Source organism: Sapajus apella, unplaced genomic scaffold (assembly GCF_009761245.1).
Source record: "Sapajus apella isolate SASKATOON/1434 unplaced genomic scaffold, GSC_monkey_1.0 scaffold14, whole genome shotgun sequence".
In the NCBI taxonomy this organism is placed as follows: Eukaryota; Metazoa; Chordata; class Mammalia; order Primates; family Cebidae; genus Sapajus; species Sapajus apella.
Genome location: NW_022436954.1, coordinates 4779881 through 4803878, shown reverse-complemented (window position 1 = coordinate 4803878; position 23998 = coordinate 4779881). Strand labels below are relative to the sequence as shown.

At 57.8% G+C, this 23998-nt stretch overlaps 3 protein-coding genes and 1 non-coding gene across 8 annotated transcripts; 1 reads left to right on the top strand and 3 right to left on the bottom strand.

Moving 5' to 3' along the window:
* Positions 1–6034: 6034 nt before the first annotated feature.
* Positions 6035–10938, bottom strand: RIN1 (Ras and Rab interactor 1). 3 transcript variants are annotated; one of them, XM_032282760.1, is made up of 10 exons: positions 10735–10938; positions 9958–10138; positions 9743–9857; positions 9592–9664; positions 9380–9471; positions 8487–9224; positions 7885–8190; positions 7494–7625; positions 7225–7376; positions 6035–6723 (listed from the first exon to the last, which is right to left on the bottom strand). In XM_032282760.1, exons 3-10 carry the CDS (start codon positions 9807–9809, stop codon positions 6247–6249), a joined length of 2037 nt encoding a protein of 678 aa, XP_032138651.1. In that variant the 5' UTR covers positions 9810–9857; positions 9958–10138; positions 10735–10938; the 3' UTR covers positions 6035–6246. The 3 variants fall into 3 exon arrangements, with proteins under 3 accessions (XP_032138651.1, XP_032138649.1, XP_032138650.1); XM_032282758.1 differs by lacking the exon at positions 10735–10938 and adding an exon at positions 10296–10728; XM_032282759.1 differs by lacking the exon at positions 10735–10938 and adding an exon at positions 10296–10728 and having other exon boundaries at positions 7885–8004.
* Positions 10939–11324: 386 nt separating this feature from the next.
* Positions 11325–20014, bottom strand: BRMS1 (BRMS1 transcriptional repressor and anoikis regulator). 3 transcript variants are annotated; one of them, XM_032282756.1, is made up of 10 exons: positions 19759–19953; positions 16645–16790; positions 15414–15504; positions 15088–15215; positions 14849–14928; positions 14662–14758; positions 14033–14125; positions 12679–12743; positions 12201–12240; positions 11329–11873 (listed from the first exon to the last, which is right to left on the bottom strand). In XM_032282756.1, the coding sequence occupies exons 2-10, from the start codon at positions 16781–16783 to the stop codon at positions 11866–11868; spliced, it is 741 nt and encodes a 246-aa protein (XP_032138647.1). In that variant the 5' UTR covers positions 16784–16790; positions 19759–19953; the 3' UTR covers positions 11329–11865. The 3 variants fall into 3 exon arrangements, 2 of the variants coding, with proteins under 2 accessions (XP_032138647.1, XP_032138648.1); XR_004270279.1 differs by having other exon boundaries at positions 11325–11873; positions 12201–12743; positions 19759–20014; XM_032282757.1 differs by lacking the exon at positions 14033–14125 and having other exon boundaries at positions 19759–19992.
* Positions 20015–20158: 144 nt separating this feature from the next.
* On the bottom strand, positions 20159–22474 carry B4GAT1 (beta-1,4-glucuronyltransferase 1). Its single transcript, XM_032282755.1, has 2 exons — positions 21267–22474; positions 20159–21020 (listed from the first exon to the last, which is right to left on the bottom strand). The coding sequence occupies exons 1-2, from the start codon at positions 22320–22322 to the stop codon at positions 20829–20831; spliced, it is 1248 nt and encodes a 415-aa protein (XP_032138646.1). The 5' UTR covers positions 22323–22474; the 3' UTR covers positions 20159–20828.
* A 392-nt stretch (positions 22475–22866) lies between these two features.
* On the top strand, positions 22867–22948 carry TRNAS-GCU. The gene has a single exon. It is a non-coding gene; the product is annotated as a tRNA-Ser (tRNA).
* Positions 22949–23998: the final 1050 nt, after the last annotated feature.

Here is a 23998-nt window from a genome sequence, read left to right as displayed (position 1 = left end):
CGGAGTCTCTCTGTCTCCTCTCCTGCCTCAGGATCGTCCCGGGTTGGTTTCTGGGGTCTGTCTCTCTGTTCTCTGCTCACTTTCATCTCCCCTCTCCATGTCCGGTGTCTCCCTGTCTCTGTCTCAGGGTCTCTGGCTCGCCACCTTCCCTGGGTGGTCCAGGCCTCCCTCCTGTCTCCTGGCACCGCACCCCCTGGGGCTGGCTGGGGTGGGAGCCAGGTCTGGGGGCTGTGACCAGGCCGGGAAGGGGAACCCAAGCAGACATGATATTTATGTTAGGACTTCAAAGTGGGGCAGAGGCCGCAGTGGGGGTGGAGGGGTGGAGGGTGGAGGGAGGGAGGTGCTAGCAAAAGCCAGACTAAGGTCAGCACTGGCCCCTCCCAGCTGAGGGTCTCCTTGGTGACACACACCTCCCAGTGGGACCCTGAGACTCGGAGTAGGGACGGAATGGACTATTTTGGTGCAGAGTTCCAAGGAAGGCACTTCCTGCACCCCCGCCCTGCCCCCAGCCCCATCCTTTCTTCCTGTCACCCTGCAGCTGGGTCTGGGCGCTGTGGGCCCCACCTCCTCTGAGCATCAGCCTGGCCCAGGAGGCGAGGGTTGGGGGTGGGGTCTGGGGGTGGCAGGAGCAGAGGGCTCGATCTCAGCAGGAAAACATCCCTGACGCGGAGACAGCCCGTGCATTCCCGCCTCTCTGGCAGAGGCCTCGCCTGGCAGGGCTGTGCGGGGCTATAACCCGGTCGGCCCCGACCCAGCCAGGCGAGCCCAGCCCTTTGGAGCCTCTGGAGTCCACTTGAGCTGAGAGCCTGAGGGCCTGAGGGGCCAAAATGGGCCAAGAGGGTCACCCCACCCCTGCCCCCCACCCTTGGCCTAACCCCTGCTAAAGACACCCAGCTGCTGGGACCTGGAAGGCCTGGGGTCAAGGGCCCTGGCCCTGGGTGGGGTGGGTGGGAAGGGCCGATTGTCTCATCCTGCGGCTCAGCTCTGAGCCCCGGCGAGCGCCTCCCAGGGGCTGTGGCCAGCAGGCACACTTCAGGCTGAGCCACCCCCCAGGAAGCCCTCTGCCCCCAGACTCAAGGCTCACTCTGGACCCAGTACCCTGTGCTCCAAAGCCCACTCAGGCCCCAAAAGCCCCAGCCCCTGGGCCAGTGTCTCCACCAGGGTCCTCCCCAGGCTCTTCCCGTGAATCACTCAGGCTGGAATCTGATGAGCTCAGGCCTCCCCGCCCAACGCCCAACGCTGCCTGCCTCTGCCTCCAGCCTGGCTGGTGGGGTCGCCACGCCCCTCATGGGGGTCTTCTCAACAACCCACATCTCCCGAGGGTCCAACATGGGCTGGGGTGTGTGAGTGGTGGTGGGGCAGGCCAGGGCTGGAGTGAGGCCACTCAGGGGAGGGCATCGACCACTTCTGTGTGCTCCAAAGTATAAAAGGTCTGTGTGTGTCTCTGTGTCTGTGTGTCTATGTGTGTGTTTGTCTTTATGTCTCTCTGTATGTGTCTGTGTGTGTCACTGAGCGTATGTGTGTGTGTTTGTGTGTATGTCTATGTGTGTGTATGTCTTTATGTGTGTCTCCGCGTGTGTGTATCTTTGTGTGTCTCTGTGTCTGTGTGTGTCTGCCTTTGTATGTCTCTGCATGTGTGTTTGTCTTTGTGTGTGTCTCTGTGTGTGTATTGGTCTTTGTGTGTGTGTTTGAACTTCTAATGCTTGGAGAGTGGGAAGTGGCAGACGTGTGCCATGTCTTGGGAAAGTGTGCGCCACTGCGTCTGAGTGGGGGGGTTGAGTCTGCTGGTGGCGGTTCTGCTCCGGCAGGTCTAGTGCTTCATGAGGTCCCCGTGTAGGCGGTCCCCATGTGTCTCTGTCAGCCTGTCCCCATGCGTGCGTGTGTGTCTGGGAGTCACGCTCTGAGCCCAAGAGTGAGGGTGCTGAAATATTTCAGTGTTTGCAGATCGAGGGATGTCTGCGTGGGTGGCTGGTCTGTGTCAGGGTGTGTCTGGGAGGAGGGGCACTAGTGTGTCTCTGTGTCCCATCCCGTAGGAGTGAATGAATGGCTGACAGTGTCAGGGTGTGCCTGTTCATCCTGGGGGTGCCCCAGGGTGGTTACACGTGCCTGTGGCTGGCAGGGTGTGCACCCTGTGTGGGAATGTGGGTCAGACGGTGTCACTGTGTGTTAATTGTAGGCGTGAACATGGGTTGCAAGGCCATGGCAGGGTGCTAGACGGTCTGCGTTGAAGGTATGGCAGGGTGGGGTGGGTCTCAATGACTGCCTTTCACTGCACCCCTTTCAGGCCACCCAGTAGGCCTCTGGCTCCTGGAGCACCCTGGCCCACAGAACCAGAGGTATTTGGCCCTTCTCTCACCCCCATTTGCAGGGTCCCCATTTGGAGGACAGTCCCAGGGACTCACTGCCAGGCACTTTCCTCCTAGCTCCAGGCCAGGAGCACAGAGTCCCCTGGGTCCTCTGGACAGCCTTCTCAGTGGAGGGGACCCCACACAGGGCCAGGAGTGAGGCATACTCACCCCTGGTGTCAGCGATGAAGGACGCACCACCCTGCACCCCAGGAAAGCAGAGGGACAGTTTAGGCTGCGTCTTTCTGAATCAGTCATTCCACATAGACTCACAAGTGCCAATTCCGGCCCGGGTATTGTTCAAGGCCCTTGAGATTTAGCTGGGAACAAGGCGGGGTTGGCTCTGACATTCTAGTGAGGGAGACAGACAATAAACTTGCATACAGAACCACCTTGACATTAGGAGTGATAATGGCAGCATTTCCAAGTAAGGAAATGACCTGGCTGCTCTTTAACAGATCCGAACGTCAGAGTTCCAGTCTTGCCCTGCAGCAGGGGATGCTGGACCAGGCACATCACTTTTTGGAGCCTTGGCGTCTTTTTCCATAAGGACAAAGGCTGGGGGAGGGGTGACATGGACTCCTTAGCACACAGTGGACTTTCAGCTTCTGCCCAGATCACACCATGCAGATAAAGAGATGTAACATGTTTCCCTTTGGCTGGAGCTGGGAGTGCTTGGTGCTTGGTCTGTAACAGACGTTTCTGTTGTTGTTGTCTGATTTTTTTCGGAGTCTTGCTCTGTCTCCCAGGCTGGGTGCAATGGCACAATCTCGGCTTACTGCAGCCTCTGCCTCCCAGGTTCAAGCGATTCTCCTGTCTCAGCCTCCCAAGTAGCTGGGACTACAGACACAAGCCACCGTACCCAACTAATTTCTGAATTTTTAGTAGAAACGGGGTTTCACCATGTTGGCCAGGCTGGTCTCGAACTCCTGACTTCAGGTGATCCGCTCACCTTGGCCACAGAGTGCTAGAATTACAGGCATGAGCCACCTCACCCGGCCTATAACAGATATTTGATGATAGGAGGGCTGAGTAGATAAATCAGTCCCTCTGCTTTGGAGAACTGCAGAACCTGGTGTCCGAGCACTTTGCCCTGTAACAAGGCACTTTTCCTGAGCAAACCTGAGTTTCCTCATCTGTAAAATGGAGCTAATGAGACTGCTTTTACACTGGCCCATTATCGTCTGCCTTGCCTGGAGGCTCTGCCTCAGGATCATGTCCTTGTTGATGCTGATTTGACCTAGACTCCTGACCAATCAGTTTCTTTCTTTCTTTTTTGACTCTGTTGCCCAGGCTGGAGTGCAGTGACACGATCTCAGCTCACGGCCACCTCCACCTCCCAGGTTCAAGCAATTTTTTTGCCTCAGCTCTCTAGTAGCTGGGACTATAGGCACATGCCACCACGCCCGGCTAATTTTTGTATTTTTAGTAGAGATGGGGTTTCACCATGCTGGCCAGGCTGGTCTCGAACTTCTGACCTTAGGTGATCCACCCTCCTCAGCCTCCCAAAGTGCTGGGATTATAGGTGGGAGCCACCGCGGCTGGCCCAGAGTTTCTTGAGAAGAAAAACCACAAGACTCAGGCAGCGGCAGCCCCCTGTGGTGCTCCATCACTGGGGAGGGTGGGAAGGGGGATGGTCAAGTCTGCTAAGCCTGACAAGGGTAGGAAGGGCTTGCAGAGGCCCCAGAGCCTCATTCCCGTGAGACTAGCTGTACATCCGGCCCCTGGGATCCTCAGAGCACCCTCTATAAACATTCCAGGTTCTTCCTCTGGGACTGAGCTTGACACATCCTGTGTTTGATTCCCAGAACCCAGCCCTCCCTTATACTCCCCAGGTTTCTGCCTCACTGTCCCTCACTTCTGGTTATCAAACTCCAATCAGTGGACAGTATTTATTGAGCACCTATGGTGTTTGTGCTTAGCATTGGACTATGCGAGGCACTGCAGGGGGTCAGGGGAGGGGGTGAAACAGGGAAGGAGGAAGAAGAGCCAAGGGGACACCTCCTATCAGTGAGGAGCTTGGGAGGGCATGGAAGTGGGGAGGGAAGAGCTGCCAGTGGCCTAGTGAGAAATTTGGGAGCCCTGCAATGGGACTGTGTCTGGATTGCTCATCTGAAAGCCCATGTCTGGCCACGCACGGTGACTCACGTCTGTAATCCCAGCATTTTGAGAGGCCAAGGTGGGCAGATCACCTGAGGTCATGAGTTCGAGATCAGCCTGGCCAACATGAGGAAACCCTCCTCTCTACTAATAATACAAAACTTAGCCAGGTGTGGTGTCCCATGCCTGTAGTCCCAGCTACTCAGGAGGCTGAGGCAGGATAATCGCTTGAACCAGGAGGCAGAGGTTGCAGTGCGTCGAGATCACACCACTGCACTCCAGCCAGGCGACAGAGCAAAATTCTATCTCAAAAAAAAAAAAAAAAAAAAAAAGCCAATGACCACGATTTCCACCACCCAGTTGTCATGTCTGATATGTGGACCGATGTCCCTTTGTGCTCGGTGCCCGAGGAGAGAGCCTCTGGGGTCGTCCTCCAAGGGGGGACAATTCCTTCCTTCCTGGGGATGGCCCCAGAGAGGTTGGCCTTACCGAGACCCAGACTCTAAGGGAACTGAGGGCCTGAAGCCTCGGCCCCTACACTGTCCCCAGGTTGCCTGATGCCTGAATGCATGGCCAGGGACTCCCCTCCACACCCCCCACCGCGCTGCTGCAGCCCTGGAGGTGCCCTTGTCCCTCGGTGGGTGGTCGCCCTCTCAGCAGCTTCCTGGGCCGTGCATGCCCCCTTGTGGTTGGTTGTCGGCACTTTTTCCTTGTTTAGATTTGCCGCCTGCTCTGGGCTCCCTTGGGGGCTCCCCAGCCTTTGTAGGTGGAGTTGGAACCTGATGCCCTGGTTTGGGTGGGGGAACCCTTAAGGACTTGCTGTGTGACATCCTGGGAGTCACTTTCCTGAACCTCGGTGGGCCCAACAAGCCATGGCCAGGTAAAGCTTTTGTGAGGGCCCAGAGTGTTGTGCAGAGAGCATGGTTTCCTAACGCCTCTCCATTCTGGAAGCTTATTTGCCGGCTAGTGGATCTCCTGGAGACGCTGGAGGGACTGGGAGGACTTCCAGTCTTGGGGAGAAACTATCACTTGGGTACTTTCTCCCCAGGGCCTGATTTCTAGGGGAATAGCCTCCCTGGACTGGGCATGAGCAGGTGGGAGCCCTGTCTGGCAGGGATCAGACTCCAGGAGAGTTAGCAGCCCAACTCCCCCCCACCCTTTCTGCAGTGAGGTCCGCTTGTAGCAAAATCACACATTTTGATTCCTGGAACACTTCTGGGAGCCGGGGAGGGCAGCAATAGTGTCCCCGATTTACAGATGAGACTGAGGCTCGCAGTGCAGGTCCTTTCGGTTTCAAGGGCAGGGATGGGCCTCAAGCCTTTGCTGCTGTTCTGAGGCCTCTAAATCCTCCTGACCCCCAGGAGGAGTTGGAACCTTTCAGGGCCCAGAAGTCCCAGCCTGGCGGGGGCTGCTTGGGTAGAGCCCAGCCTGAGCTGCGCACATGGGGGCGGGGGTGAAAGCAGCCGAGACCACCACCCTCCCCACATTGGAGGTTGGCCATCAGTTGGTTGGATTTGTCCCCACTTGACACCCTCCCCGTTGTAGGCTGGCTCGCCCTCAGCTGGGAGAAGAACAAGAGGCAAGGGGCCTTGGGCACACAGTCTGGGAGTCCTCCAAGCCCCCTCAGCTTTATTCTATTTCCTCAGTTGTGGCAGTTCCCCCAGATTCCCCAGAGACAAGTATCAGATAAAGGTGATGGCAAACACAGGATGGAGCCTGGGGTGGGGCTACTGGCGCTGAAAGGACTTCTCAGCAGGCTGTGGGTCTCCCGCCCCCAGTGACCCCTTCTGGCCACTTCAAGCTACTCCTCTGCTTCCCGGCTTCCCTCTGCCTCTGGCTCCCCCGGCCGAGCAGGCCCTCCCCTGTCCCAACCCTGGCCCCCTTCAGCAGTTGTCTCAGACTCTTCACGAGTGTCCCTGGAGCTGGCTTTGACCACAGTATCCCCATCTCCCCGGCACCTTTGGTCCTCCCCTCTGCTCCCTGCCTCTGACTGCCCACTGCCCTCCTCCTCTGTTGCAGGCCCCTGGGTCTCAGGCCACTCTGCCCGGCGGTAGATGAGGTAGCCTGTGGTGGGCAACCTGTGGGCCAGGGCTCCAGGGGGCAGGCGGTGGTAGCCCTGCTCCTTGTACAGGAAGAGGCCGAAATTGTTGGGCTGGGTCACTCGGAATTTGGTGGCACAGAGCTGGTTCAGGGTGGCGATCGAGGCCTCTGGGGGCACGGCCAGGGTCTTGGAGGTGCAGCCACTGCTGGGGTCCTGATAGGCTACTCGGAGAAGGTGCTATGCAGGAAGAGAAGTGAAAGCAAGTACTCAGTCCTGGCTGGCATGCATCTGGGTCCAAAGCTGAGGGGCCAGTGTGGGCTGTGCGGGGACAGGTGGGGAGGTAGAAATCCATTGGGAGAACCAAGTGGCAAAAGCTCTGTGAGCTCCAGGGGTGGGCTTGTGGGCCACAGCTGCAGGTGCAAGCACAGCCCAGCAGGGAGCTCATGAGCCTGAGACGAAGCTTTGATAGCACGCAGTCTGTGCCCCAAGCGCTCTCCTGCATTCACTCATTTAATCTTCACATCAACCCCAGGAGGTAGGTCCTATTACCCCATTTTACTGATGAGAAAACTGAGGCACAAAGTAGTTAAGTAACTTGCCCAAGTTCCCACAACCCAGTGGCAGAGCTAGGATTCAAACCCAGGATCTGGCTACAGAGTCTGGACTCTTCACCCGGGACAGGAAGGTGAAGGGCGGGGATGGTGTCTGGCTCTGAGGACACGGTGGAGGGCCTGTTACCTGGAAGCAGTGGATAGCAGGCAGGCGGCGTTGCTCCCAGAGGCTGAGGGAGCGCCGCAGCTCCTGCACGGGGCTCAGTGGGAGGGTGTGGGCCTGGCCCAGGCCACTTAGCAGGGCCAGGCTGGCAGAGAGGCTGGTCAGGTAGTAGCCACCTGGGACACAGTGTGGAAGAACACAGCTCAGGCTGGGTGTGGGGCACCCCATCCCCTCTCCCCTTCCCTGCTTATTCAGGGCCCACCCGGACAGGGAAGTTGGTGGGGGTCCCTCACCCTCTCCGGTGAGCAGAGTGGGCTCCAGCAGCTCCGACATGTACTCGGCCTCCAGCAGCAGCTCAGGAAGGTCGCAGTGGGCCAGGACGAGGCTCAGCAGAGGCAGGAACTCGTCAGCACCTGCGCCCTCCCCTGTGGGGACACAGTGAGAGGAAGGAGCTTCAGGTGCAATCCTTGCTTTAGGCAGCAAACCCTCCCCTCGGCCTGGCAACCGTAAAGGGGCTGCGGAGAGGACAAGCTGCTCTCTGGGCCTCAGTTTCACCATTTGTGAGACAGGAGGGTGGGCTCATTCTCCCCCACAGTGCCGTTCCAGGGTCCTGGGGACCTGCCGCTGGGGGGCCTGCCTCTGACTCAGAGGGGCAGGGCAGGGTGAGGTGTGGCAGGGACATACCATCCTGGGTCCTCAGGGCTGTGTAGAGCAGCTTGCAGGCCTGCAGAAGCCGCTTGACCTGGGCACTGGGTGAGTATGTGCGGAGCAGCTGCAGCAGCTTCTGGCGCACCTGCTCCATCTCTACTGGGGAGGGCAGGCTCAGGTGGGACCCAAAGGCTCCGGGCCCCTGTGCCCGGGCCAGGCGGAGGCCCTCAACTAGTCGGCCCAGGGAGCCATCTGCAGCAAGCCGGCGCCGCAGGCGGGCTGCCAGGATGGGCCGGAGAGGCTTGAGCACAGAGCGATGCAGCGACTTCTCCAGCACATGCTCTGCCGGAGGAGGGGCAGGGAGGGGTCAGGGGAAACAGGGCAGGACTGAAGGTGGGGGCAGAGGTCAGGAGAGAAGGGAGCAGGGGTAGAATTGGGGAGGAGGGGCAAGGAAAGCAGGAGGAGGTAGACTGGGTGAGATGGGAGAGTTGGGGGAGAAAGGGGATGGAAGTCTCCCGAACAGTAGTAAGAAAAGGTGGGTTTGTAAAGCAGCAGAACAGAATCAGACAGGCTGGCACTGGAGGGGAGCAGAGGGTCGGATGGGGCAGTGCTGGATCTATGGAGAGATGGAGCCTCACCCAGCCTCTTAGGCGGCAGCAGCTTCTCAGGGCCCAGCTCCGCGCTCAGCATGGCCCGGGCCCGGCTCAGCGCCTGGCGGATGCCCTGCAACTCCTGGGGCTCGGGCCTGGCCCGCACCTGGGTCAGTAGGTCCTGCACCAGCTGGCCTGCGGCTGTGTGTCGGTCCTGCATCAGTGCCGCTGCAGCCCGGCCCACCTGCCGCTCTGGCCCAAGTAGGGAGCAGAAGGCGGCGCTCATGGACCGAAGCAGAGGCCGCCGGCGGCCCAGGTGGGGTGAGGTCGCTGGGCTCCCTTGGGACCCTGGCGCCCCCTCCTCCTCGGAGCTGCTGGGGGAGCCGCAGTCCACCTCCTGGAGGGAGGGCAGGGGCGGAAGGCTAGGGCCGCCACCTGCTGGCACGCGATAACCCACTGAGCTCTCCCTCTGCAGCAGCTGGCAAGGGGGCAGCCGCTCTGCCTGGCTGGGGGCTGCCCCTGGCAGCATGGGGACAGGGGGAGGCGGCACAGCAGGTGGAGACAAGGGACTGGAGGTCTCTGTGGACACACGCACTTTGAAGCTTCTCTTGAATTTCTCCCGCTTGGTGGGCCCCAGGTCCCCTGGGAACAGGGGGTTGAAGAAGCACAAGGCAGCTCCGGTGCCCTGGTCCAGCTCTTGAGGGGACCGGGCCTTCAGCTGGGGCAACACTGGGCCTCCAGCTGGGCCCCGCTGAGCCTTGATGTTGAGGGAGGAGCTCCAGAACTCTAGGGAACAAGAAACTAACTGGGGCCTCTGGGATTGGTTAGGGGAGGGCTCCTAAGCAAGGAAAGGCACATGCTTCAGGCTGTGTGCTGCGAGCCTTCCCTTCCCCTCAGACTCAGCTTGTCCATCTGTGCAATGGGTGGCAGGGAGCCCTTACCAATGCCCAGATGGGAGATGGCCTCCAGCTCTTTGTGGGTGGCTGCCTGCTGGATGGCTGTGGGGAGCTGGAGCGGGAGGAGAAGGATGTCCCTGAGGCCAGAGAGGGGAGCAGAAAGGAGTGAGGGATGCTTGGGCCGAAGAGGGTGGGGAGGATGGGCTGTCCTAAGGAGCAGGGCCCGTGGACACCAGGCACCCTGTGGCCAGACTCACCGGGTGTGGCAGTAGGCACAGATGAGCTGGACTAGGTCCGGGAACATGAGCTCTGAGCCCTCCAAGGAGATGCCTAAGAGAGGAGGGAAGTGAGGTGCTTCTCTGGGGAACCTCCCTGCTTCCAGCCCTTCCCGCCAGGCCAGGCCCTCACCGCCAGGGCTCTCCAGGATGTAGTGGCTGGAGACGAAGGAGGGGCCGCTGGCTTCGGGCAGCCGCATGCACAGGGCCTGGCACTGGCGGGTGTTCGATTTCCGCACGAGGAACGTCTGCAAGTGGATGGGGCTCAGGCAGCTCAGGACCTTGGCATCCGGCCCCTCTCCCTCCCACCCCTGACTGGCCAGTCCCTGGATGTCGGGCAAGACTCACCCCCGGGGGCTCTGTCCTTAGCACGTGCAGAGCAGCCGCCGCATTGGCTTGTAACTGTAGCCACACGGGCCGGGTGAGCAGCAGGCGCTCCCGCAGGCTCACAATGCGCCCCGGCCGCTGCGGCCCGCCTGCCTGCCTGCCGCTGGCATCGGGTACGTCGTACAGTGGATCCTGGGCTGGCCTGGGGGCAGGCACCCAGATCTGAGCAGGGGCCAGGGGCTGGGACCTTTACTCACCTCTTCCCTGCTCCCGGGTTTCCCACCTTCTCTGTCCCGGGATAGGCTCTCCTCTCGCAGCCCCTCCCTGCCCCACCTGGCTGCCATGCCAACTTCACTAACTTTTCTCTCTCTGGGTGTCCAGGAGTGAAGCTGGACGGGCTAGGGGCTCCAGGAAGGCCCGAGTCTGGCTCTCCAGGGCTTTCCATGGCTGGGAGCTCCTTCAGCTTCAGGAAGAGAATCCAGCCCCAAGGCAAGGCACGCACATCCCCAGTGAGTAACACTTCCTGAGGGCGGTCCGCCTGTCACACCCGCCAGTTAACTCTTGTGTGTCCACCCCGCCTGGCCAGTGCCTGCCTTTTCTGTTCTGGACCCTGCTCAGTGGTCAGGGATCCCCTCCGTGCTAGCTAGCCCCACTCTGAGGGCCCCAGCTGGGGGGTGCCACCTCAACACAGGGCCTCCTGCAGCCTCCCCTTCAAATTGCACAGGTGGGTGGGAAGTGGTTAAGCAGGCCAGACTGGGTCCCCACAGGCCCCAGCCACGCCCTTCGCCCTTAGGGCACCTCTGGGTCTGTGGTCAGTTGCTCATCTGCCCCAGCCTCAGGTCAGCCTTGTGGGAGAGCACCCTCTACTGTCCATAGATGACTCATTCCTGAGCCTGGGTTTTGGGATTTCAGGTTGCCATGGAAAAAAGATGCTGCATCTCCATGGAAACCAACCTCTTTGCTTAACTGAGGTTCTGGGGGTGGTTCTGACACTCAGAGCTAACCAGGGGGAGTCTGGCTGTGAGGTCGGCAGCACATGGTGCTGCTGTTGGCTGCCTCCCACGCACACAGGCTCTGCCAGCCTGCCTTGCCAATCTGCCAGGCAACTGGGACAGGTGCAGACATGACCCAGGCTCCAAGCACATGCACCCACCCTCCCCACCCGAGGCACTCTGCCAGCAGCTTCCGACTCTGCCCAGCACCCACCTCCCCACCTCCCCACCTCCCCACCTCCCCCTCCCCAGCCTGGCCCTATTCACAGTGCTCCAGCCACTGCGGGGTAGTGCGAGGAGTGGTAATCTGCCGGCACCCCAGAAGTCAGCCTGGTTCAGGTGCTCCCCTGAAGCTTTGATTCTCTTGCAAGGTAAATCACACACACACGGGGCACGCGACAGTTCCAGGAAAGGTTTTAATTCCAGTCCTTGAAATCTGGGAGGCAGACACCAAGAACTGCCCTGAGAAAACCTGGGGGCCTGGCTTCTTGTCTCCAGCTCCAGCCAGGGTGGACAGCCCTCCAGATACCATGTCTGACTCAAGAGTTCCTGCCAGTGGGGCCTGGCTTCCTGGCCCAGAGGCCAGGGAGCCTGCCTGCATCCAAGGTCAGCAGGAGGATGTGGCTTCAACTTCAGCTGTCTTCTGTCAGGGGAGCCCCAAGAGGTGGATCTTCAGGAGCGGGAGGAGGCTCAGGGATGGAGACAACAGCTTTGCCTGGCCAGGTCAGCTCCACGGCCACAGCTGTGCAGGCCTTAAGGAGGGCAGAGGACTCCAGTGCCAGCTGGGGCGGTTGCAGGGGAGGGCCCTGCAGCACCACAGGAGCCTGGCTGGGTGGACCCTGAGGGGCCTGTGGATCCACCTGTCTGCAGCAGGAAGAGGAGAATCCTGGGTGCTGTGCCAGCTGCTCTGAGGGTCCCCTGGCTGTGAACAGCAGAGTCACGGTCCTGTGCATATGCAGGAAAGAGAAAACTGTCACCAGTGAGGAAGCTGAAAGGAGGCAAGTAGCCACTTACTGAGGGGAGCGGCTTTGGGCTGGCCCAGGACAGGCCTCCTGAGCAGCTCCCCAGCCTTCACTGAGCCCTCCTGAGTGGGAGCTCCATCAACCCCATCCTGGTTCCTGCTCCTCAAACTCCTGCAAACCCCTCAAATCTAGATCATCTTAACTGTCTTGGGCCACTGATTGTGACAGCCACAGCCCCTCTGTGCTCCCTCCTGGAGGCTGAGCTGAGGGAAAGTGATGGTGAGGGGGAAGGGACAGCCATGGTTCTTACCATCCGATTTTCTCTTCTGAGGGGACACAGCTGCCCTAGCCTGGGTGGGTGAGAAGAAAAGCCCCCCTGAGAACCCACCTCCAGGCTGGCAATCCCTGTCCCCACCCCCCACCTCTGTGGCATGCGGGCTGTTGCCTCAGTGCTGCGCCCCCAGGGCTGGGAGCATAGGGCCTCCCAGGCAGAGCTCCCATACACTTGACCGCTGGCCAGCTCAGTTGCCCTCCTGCCTTCCCACCACCCTCCCACTCCACCAAAACCTGCCCTGGAACAGGAAGGGGCTGACACAGACTACAAGTCCCTTAACCCAGGGCCTCCTCGAGCAAGAGGACTTGTGAGCCGACTGCGATCCAGGGACCCTGGGCTAAAGGTAGGGGAGCCTTGGTAAGCAGAGAACTCCTAGGCCTGCAGATGGCAAAGCTGCTGCCAGGGTTGGGGGGCCCTGAGGTGTGTCAGGGGACATGGGCGGCAGCAGCCCCACCTTTTTGATAGCTGTCCAGTCCTCCAGGATGTCGATCTCCTGTAGCATGTACACGATGTACGGGCCTGTGGTGGGGGTCAAGGAAGCCCAGTGGAGGCGGCAGGTGATGAGGGCAGGGGCAGGGTCACCCACCAGACATTCGGGAGTGGGGGTGCAGCAGACAGCATGAACTGGGAGTGGAGGACCTGGGTCCGAGCTCAGGTTCCACCTTCTACCTCTTAGACCCTGGTTCTGGGGGTCCTCCTGGAACCAAATCCATGGAGGACACCAAGTGTTGCCTGCCGTGTCACCTCGTCTTGAGGTCAGCTGGCCGAGGCCCATCCCATCTCACCCTGTAGCACTGGCCCTCACCTGGCCCAATCCCCCATCCAAAGACAGATTCAGGGCTTGTCCTCCAGAGACAACTTCTCCCTTCCCCCAGTGCTCCCTACCTGATGTCTCCATGCCTTCGCCTCCCATTCGCTCAAGCCACGGCCTTCCAGATTCCTCCCTCCCTGCCTGGGCCTGCTCTCCAGCACCAAGTGGCCGTAATGACTAAGACTAGCTGTTGCAGGAATGCCCTCAGGGGCGCAAGAGGACTCAACTCTGCCAGGACAGATGAAGGCACAGCAGGCCCTGGACTAAGCATAAGCTAACCCTGCCTAGGGAGGGGCAGAGGCAGCTGGTGCCCTCTGGAATGTGGGCACCCCAGAGTAAGGCATAGGCACTGGGGGAAGACCAGGAGAGGCCTCACAGAGGAGGTAATGTTTGAGATGAGCCCTGGTCAGGGGCAGGCAGGACTTTCAAGAGGGGGGTAGGAAATACGCAAAGGTGCCCACAGAAAGCTGGGGACCCACTTGGACAACCCTGGGAGACGGAAAGCTCTCAAAGACCAAACCTCACGTAGGCTCAAGTACAGTGGCACCATCACGGCTCGCTGCAGCCTTAACCTCCCAGGCTCAAGCAATTCTCTTGCCTCAGCCTTCAGAGTAGCAGGACTATAGGTGTGCACCACCATGCCTAGATTATTTTTGTTTTTTTTCTAGAGATGGGTTTCACCATGTTGCCCAAGCTGGTCTTGAAATGAACTCCTGGGCTCAAGCAATCTACCTGCCTTGGCCTCCCAAAGCGCTGGGACAAGAGGTATGCACCACTGAGCTCAGGCCATTTCTGTTTTCCTAGGGTCCACACAGCCCAGGGAGACCCAGGACCCCGTAAGAAACTGCTGACAACTGGATTTGCCTGGACATGGTCACATGACACCAAGCAACCAGGAGTGCGTCTATGTGACTGTCTTCCATGTCCTCTACACCCCCACACCCCAGGTCTGGAGCTGATCCTGCCCACTTTTAGGCCACCTTGGGTGAAAGGATACCAGAAACAAGAGGTGCCTTCTTCCTTTTGCTGGGCGGCAGGGAGTCCCAAGACCTGGAGCTGCCTCTGGCGTGCAATTTGTCGTCCCACCACTCTGCCCCCAGACCCAGAGTCAAAATTGGAGTGCTGGCCCACAGGACGCTCCCTCTTCTGAAGCCTCTGCCCCCACCATCGGCCAGCCTGGCCTCACCTCCCCTGCCCCATCACCACCCTGGGCTTGCGGTAGGAAGCCCCTTAGGGCTGTTCAGGTCCCAACTACACAACCCTGGGAAGAGGCTGCTGTACTTCTTGAGCCTCATCTGTTTAGTGGACAGTGGGACAGTGACAATTTCTGCCACCCTAGGACTCCACATGAACACTGGTACTGTGAACATAGAGGGGACTACAGCTACTGTATGGGACTGCATGTCACAATGATACCTGTTTTGGAAAGAGAGCAGGGGCAGAAGAGGGCAGGGGGACCCACTCTGCCTGAGCCCCCGTTGTGTGCCAGGCCCTTTCCAGGCCTGGTCTCCTTCAGTCCTCACACTGACCCCAAGAGGCAGGTCGTCTGACTGTCCCCTTGTGCAGTTAGGAAAGCTGAAGTCCAGAGCGGGGTGGGCATTGACAGAGCCGGTCTCTGGCGCTCACCGGAGCTGAGGTCCAGGCTCTGGCGGTCCTCCTCCAGCCTCTGGATCCGCTCCTGCAGCTCCCCCTGCAGCGTGTCATAGAGCAGCAGCTTCTCACTCTAGAAGAGGGGCAATAGCTCAGCAGGAGGAACAGGGGGAGGCCACTGCAGGCCTTGCGCCCGCCTCACCCCGTATGCCGTCAGGCCCACCTCCAGGTGCTGTTTGGCTCCCTGCAGCTCACACTCGTACTTATTCCTGATCACATCCAGACAGAAGCCCTTGTAGATCCCTGCAGAGGGCGGGAGGAGGGGCCCTGCTTGGCTGGGGAGCCCAGTGCCCACAAAGGAGGGCTGAGAGCAAAGGGTGAGGCTGGGCAGGAACGAGAAAGGAGGGGGACAGGGTGCCATGGATTCTGGGAGGGGAATAGGGCAAAGAACCACCCACAGACCTGCCACCTGAATGCGAATCTTGAGGCTCCGCTGCAGCCCCCCAAGTGGCTCTGTGTATTCAGGGGCTCTCTCAGCCCCCACTTCCTCCAGCCGCAACCGCAGCTGACTCAGTCGTTCCCTGAACAGCCTGTGTGGGGAGAAGGCAGCAGTGCACCCATTTGCTCACCCATTGCTCTTGGGCAAACACATACCCAGCACTATTGCACAGCAAGCCCCATGTCAGGCATGCACTCCCTGGGCACCAGCCATGCCTGCCCAGTTCCAGGCCCACCACCTCCTCATCCCAGATCCTCGCAGACCCAGCCCAAGGTATCTCCACACTCACTTCTCCTTTAGCTCCGAGAACTGCTTCTCTAGGTCCAGCATCTCACTGACACACTCACTGCGGCGCCGCTCATAGTCCTCATCATCCATCTCTGGACAAGAGGCCAGTAAGGGCTAGCTCTGGAGAGGAGTGGCGGATACCCACGTGTGTGTGCATGTGCGTGCGTGTGTGTAGGTGTTGTGTGTGCATATGCATGTGTGTGTAGGGGCTGTGTGTGCGTATGCATAGGTGGTGTGTGTGTGTGTGTGTGTGTGCGCGCGCGCGCGTGCGTGTCCAGGCTCTGGCGGTCCTCCTCCAGCCTCTGGCTCTGCTCTTGCAGCTCCCCCCGAAGTGTGTTATAGAGCAAGCTGGTGTGATCTTGCGTGTGTGTTTGTGTGTAGGGGCTGTGTGTGCATGTGTGCTTGTGTGTAGAGGCTGTGTGTATGTGTGTGCATGCTTGTGTGTAGATGCTGTGTGTGTGCATGTATACTTGTGTGTAGAGGTTGTGTGCATGTGTGCTTGTGTGTATAGGCTGTGTGTGTGTGCATGCGTGCTTGTAAGGGCTGTGTGTGCATGTGCGTGTGTGCTTGTGTGTAGGGGCTGTGTATGTGTGTGTGCTCCTGTGTGGGGGTGGTGTGTGCATGTGCATGTGTGCTGTGTGTAGGGGCTGTGTGTGTGCGTGTGCTTGTGTGTAGGGGCTGTGTGTGCACGTGCATGTGTGCTTGTGTGTAGGGGCTGTGTGTGCGTGTGTGCTTGTGTGTAGAGGCTGTGTGTGCATGTGTGCTTATGTGTAAGGGCTGTGTGTGCGTGTGTGCTTATGTGTAGAGGCTGTGTGCATGTGTGCTTGTGTGTAGGGGCTGTGTGTGTTGTGTGTAGGGGCTGTGTGTGTGTGCATGTGTGCTTGTGTGTAGGGGTTGTGTGTGCATGTGTGCTTGTGTGTAGAGGCTGTGTGTGCATGTGTGCTTGCATGTAGGGGCTGTGTGTGCATGCATGCTTATGTGTAGGGGTCGTGTGTGCTTGTGTGTAGGGGCTGTGTGTGCATGTGTGCTTGTGTGTAGGGGCTGTGTGTGCATGTGTGCTTGTGTGTAGAGGCTGTGGGTCCATGTGTGCTTGCATGTAGGGGCTGTGTGCATGCGTGCTTATGTGTAGGGGCTGTGTGTGCATGTGCATGCGTGTTTGTGTGTAGGGGTTGTGTGTGCACACGCATACATGCTTGTGTGTAGGGGCTGTGTGTGTGTGTGCAGGGGCTCACCGGAGCTCTCCTCTTCTGACTCTGTCTGGCTGCCGCTCCGATCCTCCTCACTCTCTTCCTCCTCCCCATTCATCTCAGCAGCAGAATCGCCCTCTGCTTCCATCTCTTCTGTGTCTTTGGTTGGAGGCTGGACAGGCATCTGGACTCTGGGAGAAGTAATGAAGCCATCACTCACGGCTGCCCTCAGTTCAGAGGGGGAAAGAGGCAGTGGGGAGCTGAACCCAACCGGACCCCAGACGGGGACAGCCAGGAAGTGACTGGCCTGGTCACACCTTGAGCACATACTGGGTGACAAGGGTGCAAATGGCCATCTGCACCTCTCACAGAAGCCTGGGAGCTGTGGAAATGCTCCTGCTCTTGGAAATGCTCCTAGGGGGCACTCTCCATTGCCTATGGAACTGGACCTAAATTTTTCTTTTTTTTCTTTTTGAGACAGTCTCGCTCTGTCGCCCAGGCTGGAGTGAGTGGCGCGATCTCAGCTCACTGCAACCTCCACCTCCCAGGTTCAAGTGATTCTCCTGCCTCAGCCTCCCGAGTAGCTGAGATTACAGGTGCCTGCCACTATGCCCAGTTAATTTTTTGCATTTTTAGTAGAGACGGGATCTCACCATGTTGGCCAGGCTGGTTTCCAACTCCTGATCTTGTGATTCGCTCACCTCAGGCTTCCAAAGTGCTGGGATTACAGGCATGAGCCACCACACCCAGCCAATTTTCATTCTTTTTTTTTGAGACGGAGTCTCACTCTGTCACCAGGCTACAGTGCAGTGGCACGATCCTGGCTCACTGCAACCTCCACCTCCTGGGTTCAAGCGATTCTCTCCTGAGAGGCTGGGACTACAGGTGCGTGCCACCATACCTGAACTGGATCTACATTACTGACTGGGGCTTTCAAGGTCTTTCACAGAGTAGACTTGCCATCCCGGTCCAGCTCCTTCAGCCCACCATCTAAAGGCCAGTGCTTGCCCTTCTACTTTCTGCCCTCTGCCTCAGCTGTTTCTTCTGCCTATAATGCCCTCAGCTTCTCTTCTGGATAACGTTACAATCCCCTTGTCTTTCACTGTGCTCTGGGTCAAATCCCATTTCCTTCTGCCTCCTCTATGACCTCAGGTCATCAGTGCTCCCCTCTCTCTCGTGTCTTCAGCTTCTCCCTCTTAGCAACATCCTTCCCATGAAACTTTCAATGTGCTTGAGTATTTTCTACCATTAACAAAACACAGAAACACAAAACCTCAGCCTTCCACCTGACTGCTCCCTGTCTGCCAATTCAGTTATACTTTTCAAGGTTTCATGCACACTGGCTGTTCCTAGTTTCACCTCCCACTTGTTCGATGTGTTTCTGTACCCACTGATCTCAGCTGAAACTGATCCTGTACCATTAACCAATGACTTCCTACCCATCCCAATGGGTAATGCCAATATTTTTCAGTGCTTATTTCAATTGTCTGCTCAGCAATACTGAACACTGGTAAGCATTCTTTTACTGACTCATCTAACATGTATTGAACATCTAAGGTATGCTAGGTACTGTCAGGCACTATGGTATGCAGGGGGCCCAAGTGTGACTGTCTTTGACCTCAAGGAGTTTAAAAATTCTTGGGAGAGAGGGGCAAAGCAGCAGACTATAACTCTGGTACGAGGAGAGTTAAGACCAGGGCATAAGGGAGGGGTATGTAACCAGGACCTGAAGCCTGATGCAGCAGGGAGGGCTTCTAGATGAAGATGGACCAGCTGGGTGAGCTGTGCTGATTGAGCGAGGGAACATTCTAGGTCAAGTCAGTAGCAAAGACCCACAATAAGAGAAGGAAAGCAGCTGGGGGTACATGGGTCTAAGTCTCAGTGAGAAATCTGAGCTGCAGAGATTTGGTCATCAGCCTACAGCAAGTTCTTCATGCCACAGGAGAAGGTGCGACTAGAAAGGCAGAATGTGTGTGGTCAGAAGACGTCCATAATGGAACTCCCAGGGTCACCAAAGAGGCAGATGAGGAGACTCCTACAAAGGGGGAGGCAAACCCGAAGTCGTGGAGAAAGAGAATTTCAGAAGGAAGCCAAGTACTTCCCAGTAGTAATTGTACTAATAGTGCCAAGTACTGCCAAGAGATCACCCAAGAGGAAGAATAAACAGTTTTCTCAGCAGATAATCTCTCAGCCCCCTGCAGGGTTCTATTTCACTGTGATATTCTTCCAACTTCTCTGGACACTGCTTTGTAGTCCTTTAGAACACTGCAAACAGTACTCCCTCCAGGAAGCTTTGTTTGTATCTCCTGTTTGCCCATTCTCACGTCTGTCCCCCCAGTCAGTCTATGAGCCTCATTAGGGCAGGGGCTGCACACACATCTTATTTACCTAGCATAGTACTAGCTCACTTGATGACTGGAAGATTTGCAAATACAAAGTTAACAACAACAACAAAAAAATTGTGAGGCAGAGATTAGCTTTTACTTTTTGGTAGTCCCAGGTCCCTGTAATGGTAGCAAACTGTCTTGTCAAGCTATGCATCGTAAGCCTGGTCTAGGTGAGCGTTCAGTCACATTCCTCAGCAATTTCACTAATGACCTCAACATGAACTGAAAAGCTCAGTTCTCCAAACCAGTTCCCAACATTTGCAATGCCTCTTCACTGTTAGTATATTCACTTTGTAAGACGCAGCTTAAGTCCTATCTCTTCCAGAAGCCTTTCTCTCCTCCAGCTGGTTCTGATTATAAGTGAGTTAAGTCACAACTTTCCCTCCTTGCCCCGGGTGCAAAAAACAGGTAACTATTCCTGCTCTGAGTGTTGAAGAGCTCGCAGGTGGTAAGGGATGGAAAAGCACATTGTAAAGCGCTGTATACAGGCAATTTATCTTTTCAGAATGGCAGCTCCTCCGGGGCAGGCCTCCAGGGAAGGCAGACCCTCCCCACTCTCGCACAGGTCAACCCAGCTTTTCCGCGGCGTCCAGGGAGCCTCCTGCTCCCTTCTAGATGAGCCGGAAAAGGCCGGAACATTGCTGGCTGGCCCGCGGCCCAGCGCGCGTCAGGTCGGTTAAATCGCTGCTTCGGCCTCGGAGTAGGAGATTGTGCCGGCCCCACTGGACTAACCCGAGAGGCTGAACCAAAAGCCATGCATGGCGATACGCACCGCGGGGGCTGGAGCCTTTGGCCTCACGACCGAGATTCCCTGAGAGGTGCCCGTGGTTGCCGGTACCGGCTGCTGCCGCCGGCCTCCCGTAAGACCTGCGCGGCTCCCTCTTCTCCCGGAGGCAGAGCCTGTCGGTGCTTCCGTGTGCTTCATCAGGAGGCGACCGTCGGGGGTGTTCACAATTGGACAGTTGGGTCCCGAGGCATGCTGGGATACCGCGGGCCGGTCTCCATAGCAACTGGCCGACATTCACGCAGGCCTTTGGCCTGCAGGGAAGGCCCTGAGGTTTCAGTGCCTTGCAGGCTGCGTCCTTCGTCCGTGGCCACCTCCCCACCGTGTGCAAGGGGAGAACCCGGCCCCGACCCCTCCACCCCCAGCTCAGGAGAGTAACGGAGCCAGCTGTGGGTGTGAACACGCATTTATTTACACATTGTCATCGGTAGGCACATACTCAGCCCAGCCTGTTGAAGGGACAGATCTGAGGCTGTCACCCATGGAGCCTGTAGACCCTTCCCTCCTTCAGAACTCCTGAGGCCGAAGGCCTGAGAGATCCAGGAATTTTAGGCTTCTGCCCAAGAGCTAAGAACTAAATTTTATGCCTTCATCTGATTTCTTTCCAAAAAGTCCATTTCATTAAGTACTCAGACTTCTTAGCTCCACCCCATTCATACTTCTTGCTCTCCTGCCCACCCAAGATTGTTAATAACAATAACAATAACAACAATAATACTGCGATAATATTAATACTTCACATTTGTACGAAGCTTACAGAATGTTTTCACATATAGCGTCTCATCTGAGCCTCCCAACAGTTCTGTGAGGTAGGTATTCTCACCTCCCTTTTTACAGACAGGGTAACTGAGGCCCAGAGAGGTAACAGGATTTACTCAAGGCCACACAGCTAGTTAGTGGTAAAGCTAGGACTCGATCCCAGCACCCCATATTCAAGTCCAGTGTTTCAACACCACAGCTACCTCTGTAAAGTGGAGTCACATTTCTTACCCCAGTCAGGCCTAAAGGTGGCCTGAGGAGCCAAGAGGCTGACTTCTCAGACTAGGGGAGGGAAGGGCTCAGCAGCGTCGGGGAGAGTTGGGGTACTTGGTCTTCAACTCCTGTTTGAACTGGCGATAAAGGATCTTATTGTGCTGATTTTCAGCCTCCTTTTGGGGATGGAACTTCAACGCTTCTTTGAAGCCCTTATGAACCAAGAAACCTTCGTTCAGGACCTCAAAATCAAACCCCGCCATGTGCAGCTCACAGGCCTGTAGGGGGAAAGACAGGTCAGCAAAATTTGATGACATTTACAGGGCTGAGACTGACTTCCCTCAAGCCATAGTCTAGCGTCCTCTCCCCTCTGGAAGCATCCTGGATCTTCCATACCATCCACCCACCTCCTAAATATGATCCCTCCTGCTTCATTGCCTCCTTTCCATCCAGGGCCACTTCTTGTAACTCCCTGATCCCACCACCCCTCCTGCCCCAACCCCTGCCCTCTCCCTTATGAGCACCTGGCTGATTCGGTTGAAGCCGTACTGCCGAAAGCGCTCGTCGAAGGTGGGCACCTTGCCTCCTGCCACGTAGAATGGCTCCCAAGGGTCCTGCCAAGGCACCACGTAGGCAGGCCGCAGCAAGCTCTCTTCTGGCAGGTTGACCCAACGGGAATAGTTGGTGGGTGCCTGGCAGGGAGTGCACAGCCCATAATAGAAGGGCCGAACCTCGCCCACCTGGTAGAGCTGCACCAGCTCGTTTTTGTTCATGGGCATGCGGCGGGCTCGTCGGATCTCGAAGGCAGGCACCACCAGCGCGGTGCCTCCCCACTGGTTGCTCTGATCCAGCATTTCCCGCAGGCCTCTCCACAGTCCCTCGCTGGGCACCATGTCCACATCGATCACCAGGGCATAGTTGGCCCCCTCACGAGCCAGATTCCTCAGCAGATTATTAGGGTAAGAGACATTGGTGCCTAGGGCATAATTAATCCCAGGCTGTGCCACCCTGGCTAGCTTGTCAAAGACCTCCTGGCAGGACCGCAGCAGGGCAAACTCCCCCGGCTCCCGGGGGTCGGGCACAGCTGCCTCGTAACGCGAGGGGCACACGAGGTGCATGGCAACCCTGGCGCGCATGTCGGGGCAGTGGCTGCTTAGCGCGTAGGCCAGCACCGTGGCCAGCTGCGCCTCCTCCTTGGTGGCCGCGAACACCGACACGGACAGCGGGCCCTCCCAGCGCTCCAGCAGACCCGACAGGTGCAGCAGGTTGTCCACGCTGGCGTGAGTGGCCAGGATCACATCGTTGGGGTCCATGGTCGTCTTCAGCAGACCCCTGTAGACGCGGTAATCGCCGCTGGCGTCCAGGACGCCTCCGGAGGCCAGCGCGGTGCGGAGCTGCGCCTTGACCTGGTCCACGGACCGTGGGGACGGGGGAAAGAACTCAAAATATTGGTCTTGCTCCTCCTGCCCATGTAGTCCGGACAGCAGCGACAGGTAGAGCAGCTGCAGCATCGCCACCAGCATGAGCGCGGCCAGCAGCAGCTGGTAGAAGGCGCACCGGATGGCGTAGGACATCTGCATGGCTCTCGGGGCTCGGGGCGCGCAGCAAAGACCACCGGCCACAGACTACGCCAACCGCCTCAAGCCCGGATTTACCGCAGCCTGCCGAGCGCAGCCGAGACGAGCCGAGGCCAGCCGAGCCCCGCCCGCCGCCTGCCGCCGCCCCCAGCCCCGGACGCGCCAGCTCGCCCCCTGCGAGGGAGGAGGAGCCACGGCCTCGCCGCCCGGCCGCGCGCTGTGCAGACGCCCCGCCCGCCCGGGCCCCTCTGGCTTCCCGGGACGCGCGCTCCTCCTTCCCCGCCGGCGCGCGCACCCCGGACCGAGCGCGCCCTGAACGCCCGGCGCGCTCGGCCGGACTCTGAGGAACCTGCGGCAGAGCTCGGCTGCAGCATGGTGAAGGATGGCTCGGGCTCCCGGCTGAAAGGAAATCAAAACGCTCCTTTCTTCCCGCGGCTTCTCCTCTCCCCGGGTCCGAGGAGGTTAGCATTGCCAGGTGGGTGTTAGTGCCCGGAAGGTGCGGAGGAGATGAGAGATAAGGGAATGTGGAAAGAGCTGTTCTACGTAGGACGAGGTGGCCGAGTGGTTAAGGCGATGGACTGCTAATCCATTGTGCTTTGCACGCGTGGGTTCGAATCCCATCCTCGTCGGCCCTATTTTGTAGGGGGGAAAAAATTTTCACTTCTGCCTGTTTGGAGCAGCAAGCTAGAGAAAACTGAACTGGGGGTGCTAGTGGGGAAGGCATCTTAATTTTCACATTCTGCCTGTTTGGAGCAGCAAGCTGAAGAAAACTAAACTGAGGGTGAGAGTGGAATTCGATCCCAAGTCTCTCTGGTCTTTATCGACCACTCATCTCCTGCCTGCTCCTACTCCAGGTATCTGTAGCTCTGGGCAGAGGCCAAAGGCGTTTTCTTTCTCTTTATAAAGAGGGCCCAGGGGTTGGTGGCACAGACAAGACTAGAACCGGGATTCTGGCAGTGCGAAGTTGGGGGCCAGCGTATGATCTGCAAGAATTAGGGAAGTCTCCATTGGAGGCATTGCCCTCCCTGTCCGAAGTAGTGGTACTTGGAGTTGGGGGAAGAGTGGTAGTGGTGTTTGATCATTGAAATTATTATTCCACTCAGCCTATGGATTTCTTCCACTCCCCAGCACTTCTCCCAGAGCAGAGACCTTGTGTCGACACGCTCCCCTCTCCCCAACACACACAAACTCTTAAGCAGAAGGCTTTGAACATTCCAATGTCAGGCCGCCATGTATTTAATAAGTATTTGTGGATTAACTGATCTATGGACTCTTTAGACCAGGAGAGGCCGAGTGAAGGGCAAGCACTGCCACTGGTAAATCGATTACCACGTATTCCTCAACCTTTCAGGCTGAGCCAGGGAGGCCCCATAGGGCAGAGTACTCTGAATCTTGGGATGTCAGACAGAAAAGACGGGGCTTCAAATAAGGATAAAGTGTTTGCCCCGATATTTCACAGGCACTAGGGTGCCAAGTTTGTTGAGTTGAAGAGTGATCAGAAAACCTTTATTTTGGAGCCTAGTGCAAAAACGCACACTGAGTATCTGCTCCCTGCCAGGGACTGTGTTAGGCAGGAGGGATGGTCCTTGAAAGAGACACAGGTATTGTCCTTGGGGGTTTCCACTGGTGACCTTGCCTGAAAAAAGGAGAAGGGCAAGTGCAGAGCCCTTCAGCACAGG